Source organism: Nycticebus coucang, chromosome 22 (genome assembly GCF_027406575.1).
Source record: "Nycticebus coucang isolate mNycCou1 chromosome 22, mNycCou1.pri, whole genome shotgun sequence".
In the NCBI taxonomy this organism is placed as follows: Eukaryota; Metazoa; Chordata; class Mammalia; order Primates; family Lorisidae; genus Nycticebus; species Nycticebus coucang.
In genome coordinates, this window is record NC_069801.1 from 44,302,846 (window position 1) to 44,310,364 (window position 7,519).

A 7,519-nucleotide genomic window follows, 5' to 3' on the forward strand; every position below is an offset into this window, starting at 1 on the left:
TTATGATTAGCTTTTGCTGTGAGTGCCAAGGACTGCCACACCACCTGAGAATATTCATTTTTGGCCAACCCAAACCTTCACTGGTGGTGTTTCATGTGGAGGGTGGGGAAAGGGGGACAAAGAGCCCTGCTCTGGCAAGAAGGGAGGAAGTCATATAATTTTTAAATCCAACCATTAGAAGATACATACCAAGAGCACTTTGAAAGCAGAACACCTATTAAAAATAGCACAGCCATTTAAACAGCTACTTCCCATTCATCAGGGTGGATACAGTTTTCTTTTTGGAGAGCAGGTCTGAGATGTCAACTACTTTGCCCTGCCAGCTGAGACCACAGATGAGAAAGTGCTTTAAAGCCTTGCAAGGCCAGGTCAAGTCTCAGTATCTGTCTGAGAGGAGAGGATTCTATTATAATAGTCCCAAGAAACATAGATATTCTGGGTGCTTTCCCGGCTCCACACCTAAAAGTGCATACTTGTCTGCAACCCCAGTTCTCTTGTCATTTTCTATGGCCCAAGCTCCAACCACACGATTGTGTGCACGTGTGCGTGGGGATGCAGTAAAGGAGGGGCATAGAAGGACAGGGTCATTTCTCCACATCAGGCTAGGGCTGGGAGTAGGGGTATTGAGAAGGGAACTATCAGTTCTTTTAGGTAAAACAACTCTCCATCCAGAACCCCCCCCCTCCCCAGAGCGCCTCCTCACCACTTGCAAGCTTTAGATCAACTCCTAACATTTTTCTGCCTGATTCTGGAACAAATGAAAAGTATGTTGGCATGGGTGGGCAGGTATAGGGGAACAGTACCTTACTTAACTAACAACCCCAAACTGTAAATCCCAGCATAATGGAGATAGCCCAGCCAGCCAATGAGCTACCTGTTTCTGCACAAGGCAGGCCCTGGAGGTGCACCTTGCCCAAGGTCAACTAATCCCCTGCTAATCCGCAGCACACCTAAGACAGCAGGACCCTCTAACACTGTTTCCTGGTCTCCTGGTCTCCGAACCAGGGTTATGGTCCACGCATTAGTTTTCCTTTAGAGGGAAGGATACTTAAGGAACTCAAGGAATTCTTAGTTCTGGAAAGGAAATGAGAAGAACCAGTAATTAATTACTGGACACCCCCCCCCCAAGAAAGTAGTAGCTCAGCATATTCTGGCATTGCCCCTCCTCTTTGAAATAACTGTCCCTTCTCACGAAATAGGGGCACTTGGGAGAGTAGGTGCTGGGGCCTGGGCTGCGGAGGGAGAGAGAAGCCGGCACCAGCACCAGGAGAAAGTTTGCCTCAGGTCAGAGGGGAAGGGCAGGGAGAGAGAGGGGAGCCTGGGACGGGCCAGAGGTGCGAACCGAGAGCAAGAGGGCGAGACGGAAGTCAGAGAAGAGAAGGGCAAAGAACGCAGGAGTGGACAGAGCGGCCAGGAGGGTAAAGATGCGACACAGATGAGAACGAGAGAGCCCAGAAGGAGGCACAGAGCGAGCAAACGTCCAACAGGACCAAAAGTCAAGAGGACAGCCCCAGAGCGGCCGCGTGCGGAGAAGGGGCAGGAGAGGGGTGCCTGCCTCGCTGCAGGCTCTGGACGGCAGCGGGGCAGTCAGAAGCCAGAGAAGGGCGCCGGAGGCTGAGCCCACCGGGCGTAAGAGAGCGGGGGGCTGAGCCGGGTGCAGAAGGCAGGACCCAGCCGTCCTGCCCTCGGGCTGGTGCGCCCAAGCGGGCGGGAGAGTGGCGGGGCAGACGCTCGCTCACCGATCCGGGCGGCCGGCACTGTCCTCCGTCCGGGGGCTGCGGGCGGGCGCGGGCGGTGGCGAGGAGGGCGGCGAGTAGCGGCCCCGCCAGGGCGGCGTTCATCCTGCCGGGGCCCGCGGGGCGCGGGGGATTCTCCTGGGCGGCGCCCCCTCGGCGGGGCGGGCAGCCCCCAGCTGGGCGCAGAGTTTCCTCTGGAGCGCAGGGCTCCAGCCGCGGGATGCTGGAAGCCCTCTGGGGCGTGGCTGAATGTCCCTGCCGGACCTGGGGGTTTCTCTGGGGCGGGGCTCCGTCAGTTAGAACAGGGGGACCCTCTGGGGCGGGGCGCCTCACCAGGGCGCTCAGCCCCGTTGGCCGAGCCCGGGACTTCTGGGAGCGTGCGGGGGTCCTGGGGCGCGCGGAGGTCCCGGGACTGCGTCGGGGTCCAGTGGCGCGCGAGGTTCCTGGGGCAGAACCGAGATCGCGGGGTACGCTGGGGTCTCGGAATTATGCTGGGCACCCGACGCACAAGGGTCCCAGGGGTGCGCGGCGCTCCAGGGGGCGCGCAGTGGGACAAGTGCGGCGGAGGGCGCGGCAGGGGTGGGGGTCGGGTCTGGGGCGCCCGGCTGCCCCCGAGCCCGGCTCAGATGGGTGGCGGGCGGCCGCGCGGCCGCTGCCCGGGCTCCGCCATGCTGCTCCGCGGCCGGGAAGGAGGGAGAGAGGAGGGCGGGAGAGCGGCGCGGAGCCGGGCCGGGCGGGGGGCTGGGGCCGCCGGGGCGGGGGGAGGGGAGGACCCGGCGCGGAGGGCGGGGGGCCGGGGCCGCGCCGGGCCGCGCCGGGCCGGGCCGGGCCGCAGGGAGTCGGGGCGAGCTCCGCGCAGGGGCGCGGCGAGGCGGGGTCTGATGGGCATGGCAGGCGGTCGCTCTCTCTTCTCTTGCTCCCTCGCTCGCTCCCTACACACGCGCGGAGGGAGGCGAAGCCCGCAGCAGCCACTTCCCAACTTTCCAAACTTCCCAGCGCAACTTTTTCCTCTCCTCCCCTGCCCGCGCCTCCTCCTCCCCCATCCCTCCTCCTTCCCTCGCCAGCTGCGGCTGGGCCGTAGCTTCCTCGTGCGGCCGCCAGAGGGTGCCCGGGCTGAGGCCCAGCTTGGGCAACCTGGGCTGGCTCAGCTCTGGACGTGGGCTGAGTGGGCAGCAACAAACCTGGGGATATGCACCAGCCTTACCCAAAGCATCTGTCTCCGGATCCCGGCGGACGTGGGCAGCTAAAGCGGCAGGAGTTGGGCACGTCCTTGTAGACTGGCAGGGAAGGCAACAGTCACACCAAATTCAGGGAAGCTGATATTTACAATCTTGTATTGTTCCTGCCGTGGTACACTTAGTAGGTGCTCTGCAAACATCAGCTGAATTTTTTTTTAAATGAAATAAAACAAACAAAACTCATCCTCAGAATTCCGTAGAATCTTCGGTTTAAGCTATCTCCCATTTGTTTCCTTGGTCCCACGTAGAATCCATGTGCCTGGATCTGGAAGAGTCAGGATTAACATCCCAGTTTCTTAAACCAAAGAAATTGAAGATCTCTTAAACCTACCTCCTTCTGTTCATGAGAGGCAAGTGAGGCTTAGAGAAGGCCAAGGGCAAGATCTAAGCTTCTGAACCATTTCCAGTAAACAGGGCCCTGCGTCATGGACAGTGCTATTCTGTTCTTGCTTGGTTCTGTTAAAGAAGAATTTCATGACTTCCTTTCCTGGAAACAGAGAGGAAAGATGATATTTTCAGGAGCCCACCGTCTAAAGAGGGAGACAGGGACAGATGATGGAACAGAGGATCCTAGAGGCTGAGCGGGGAAAGGAGAAATAGGGAGAGATTTGTTAAAGTATAAAAATTACAACTAGGTGGGAGGAACAAGTTCTAGTGTACTATACCACTGTAGGATGACTATAGTAAACAAAAGGAATGTAGTATCTAGCTTCAAATAGCTAGAAGAATACTGAATATATCCAAAACAAAGAAATGATAAATATTTGAGATGATGGATATGCTAATTATTCTTACATGTATCAAAACATCACTATACAACCCATGACTATGTACAATTATTATTTGTCAATTACAAAATAAATAAAATGCAAATGATGAATGCTAGGAAGAACAGAAGCACAAGGAAATGGGAGCAGAGAGGAAGCACTCCTAATAGCCCTGAGGCCGGGGGATGGCTCCTGGAAGGGGATCTTGAAAAGTAAGTTCGAAGTAGCTGAGTGAAGAGACACACAAGTCTACCAATCAGAGGAAAAGCAAGTCTGGGCACAGGTTCCCGCAGGGACTGCAAGAAGTCAGGCATGGCTGGCGCAAAAAGTAAGCAAGGTTCAGAAGCTAACATTTGTCTTCTGACCAGGCTGGGGAGCCTGTTCCTTCTGTGTACTAGGTGATAAGAAGTCACTGGAAAATTTGAAGTCAAAGCTGGCTGGAGCAGATCTGTGCTCACAGAGGGCATGGAGGGGGCAAGTTAGAGGCGAGAAGACCAGTATGGCAACAGGCAGCAAGTAGGGAGCCAGGGCCCAAGCCTAGGCCTTCTGACTCCCAAACAGCACTCTCCTGCTTCTCCAGAAGGTTGAGTGAGGAAGACCAGCCGGGCTGGAGGGGCAGAACAGCTTCCCAGAGCATAGGTTCTGGGCAGCTGTTAGGAAAGACAGGGATGTAAGAGAACGGCAGATCAAACTTCATTATCCACAAGAAATTGCTACTTTCATAGGTCAAGAATGAATGAACACTGGCAATTTCATACAGTCCATTTACTTGGTGTTCAGAGCAATCTCAGCCTTTCGACCTTGCACACACACCTGGAGACAGATGACGAGCAGGTCAGAGTGCCCAGGCTGTATGAGAGCTCAGGATTGTGCTCAGAGAGCTGCACCAGTGACAAGAGATGTCCTTCAAAGAGCCCCGGGTTCTGAAGCTCCAAAACTCCCTGCAGAGACACTCTCCTTGGTAAGGGTAAAGGGGAGTGAGAATTTAATTCTACAGGAGGTCGCGGTCCTCACTGGAGAATTAGAAGACATCAGGCAGATGGTAGCTGAAAAAGAGCCTGATCAAGTTAAAAATGATAGCGTGAATATGTGGGGGTTATTTTTCAATCTTCCTCTCCTGCATTGCAAGCAAAATTTCCCTGATATCTTTTTTCTTAAAATTATAAAAATTTTGTTAGCTAATCATCATGAATGCCGGCTCTGGCTCACTCCTTCCTAGCTAGCTGCACTTAGGGTTGTGACGGGGGAGAACAATCCGCCTCTCTGTGCCTCTTTCTTCATTCAACTTGCTGTCCTCCTTACTATGTTTCTGTGAGTCAATGTATGAAATAATGCTCAAAAACCTTCACTAGTACAAGAACAAACAGAGAATGAAAAACACATCCACACAAAGTCTACATAAAAGTTGACGATAGCATTATACACTACAGAAAAGCCAGACACAACCCAAATGTCAGCAACTTAAGAATGAATTAACAAAATGTGGTGTATCAAGACATTATGTTGCATGGTTTACATATGTATGTATAATTTTTTGAGACAGAGTCTCACTTTGTTGTCCTTGGCAGAGTGCTGTGGCATCATTGTACCACACAGCAACTTCAAACTCTTGGGCTCAAGTGATCCTCTTGCCTCAGCCTCCCAAGTAGTTGGGACTACAGGCACCCGCCACTACACCCAGCTAGTTTTTCTATTTTTAGTAGCAATGAGGTCTTGCTCTTGCTCAGGCTGGTCTCTAGCTCCCGAGCTCAAGAAACTCACTTGCCTCAGCCTCCCAGAGTGCTAGGATGATTATAGGGTTGAGCCACCATGCCCAGCCAATATGCATAATTTTTAAAATTTGATATATACAGATGATGGAATATTATTTGGCCATAAAAAGGAATGAAGTGTTGATAGGCGCTATAACATGAATCAATCCTGAACACACATGCCAAATTAAAGAAGCCAGTCTTGAGTGGACACATATTATACGATTCCATTTATGTTAAATGTCCAGAATAGGCAGATATACAGAGGCAGAGCATAAACCATTGGTTGCCTAGGGCTGGGAGGAGTGGGGAGACTCAGGGCCGTGGCTGACTGGCATTGGGTTTCTTTCTGGAGTAAGGAAAATATTCTAAAATGGTGATGGCTATTTAACTCTGTGGGTATTAACTAAACCCATTGAATTATACCTTAACATAAATGAATTATATCGTGTGTGAATTGTATCTCCATAAAGCAGTGACAGAAACAAAACAGAAAAAAAAGGACAAACAAATCAGAGCCCCCAGGAGGGTGTGCTCCTCCAGAAAAAGGATCTCAGTGTTTTCAAACAACTTTTTCTCCCACCTGGAGGATGCTGGATCCTAAGCCCAAGACTTACCCTGTTTTTGCTAACATCTCACTGGGTAGCTGTGGGCAGCTCAGTTGTCCTCTCTAGACCGAGTGTAAACTCCAACTGTAAACCTTGGAGTTGTTCATATTGGCTGGAGCTCCAAGTTCCCTGGCCACAGCCTGCCCTGGCCTTTAGGCAGGATGGGAAAGGGGACAGGGCTCTATAGCGAAGTGGTGGACTCAGATGCCTCCTCTTTCCTGGGGCACATCCGGCCCACTTCCCTTTTATTACATTTTAATGAAGTTGTTCAATCAGATGGGTACCAGGAATCTGTAGGCTGTTACAGGCAGGGCAGGAGCAGAAGCCTTGTAGCGTAACTAAACCAACACTAAACCTCCTGGGCAGATCCAGGAGCTGGGGCTACTAAGGGTGTCTGTCTTAGGAAGGGAGATGACTGCAGGGAAGTGGCTGGCTCTGGCCTGAGGGCTGCCCTCCTGGCAGGCAATTGCTCTGGCCCTTGGCCACAATGGCATTTTCAGATCAGCCTGGCCTGATCTGACCTCCAGCTTTGACTCCGACCCACGTCATGCCTCTTCTTACTTACTCTCAGCCTCTGTCTTCTCCATCCCCAGCCTGGGTTGGGAGTCAATCTTTGGTGATGGAAGGACATGATTGTCTTGGGGGTGGGAGAGAAGGGAAGCAGTCTCCAGAGGTACAGAGGTGGGCAGTGTCTAAGACAGTCAAGAGTGATGGTGAGAACCAGAAAAAAACACAAGAGTAGGCACAAAATCACAGAGGCACAACAAAGGATTAGCATTGCTAGGTAAGATGGCATTCATCAAAAATGAAAAGCCTCCCTGTGGCCCAGCCTTGTGTGGGATCAGGGAGTGCCTAGGAATCAGCTCAGGGTTTTGCCCATGCAGAGCTTGTCTGTGGGAATGGAGATACAAATATCAGGGGGATTTGGGAAAGAAACAGAGGGGTCAAAGGGGGAAACTGAGTCAGCTCTAGGAGAAAGGAGATCAGCAAAGGTCTCTACCAAGAAGGTGATATCTGAGTTCATCTTCAAGGATGAGCAGGAGTTGAATAAGGAGCATGAGGAAAGGAATGTCAGGTGGTGGGAACAGCATGTGCCCAGTCACGAGGGTGCAAGTGTTTGGCACCATCAGGGACTGTAAACAGTGGTGGGGAGAGGTAGAATGCAGGAGAACTACCAAGGAGAGTCAGAAGTAGGACTGTGCCAGGAAGGACTATGCACGCTCTCAGAAGGCACTTCGTCCTGCCATTCAGAGAAGATGGTCTTCTTTTTTTTTTTTTTTTTTTTTTTTTTTTTTTTTTGTAGAGACAGAGTCTCACTTTATGGCCTTCAGTAGAGTGCCCTGGCCTCACACGGCTCACAGCAACCTCCAACTCCTGGGCTTAAGCGATTCTCTTGCCTCAGCCTCCCGAGTAGCTGGG

At 52.3% G+C, this 7,519-nt stretch overlaps 1 protein-coding gene across 8 annotated transcripts in view; it reads right to left on the reverse strand.

Annotated features, from left to right (window-relative positions):
- TRABD2B (TraB domain containing 2B) overlaps positions 1-2,419 on the reverse strand; it is a 254,575-nt gene extending 252,156 nt beyond the window's left edge. For 7 of the 8 annotated variants that reach the window (XR_008376864.1, XM_053575780.1, XM_053575782.1 and 4 more), the window contains exon 1: positions 1,740-2,419. Coding sequence is in view for 7 of the 8 variants with exons in the window: in XM_053575780.1 (XP_053431755.1) it covers positions 1,740-1,841 (102 nt within the window). In the remaining variant the exon portion in view is untranslated. Of the gene's footprint in view, positions 1-189; positions 323-1,739 lie in introns of those variants that run through there. The other variant, XM_053575781.1, reaches the window with a different exon arrangement.
- Positions 2,420-7,519: the final 5,100 nt, after the last annotated feature.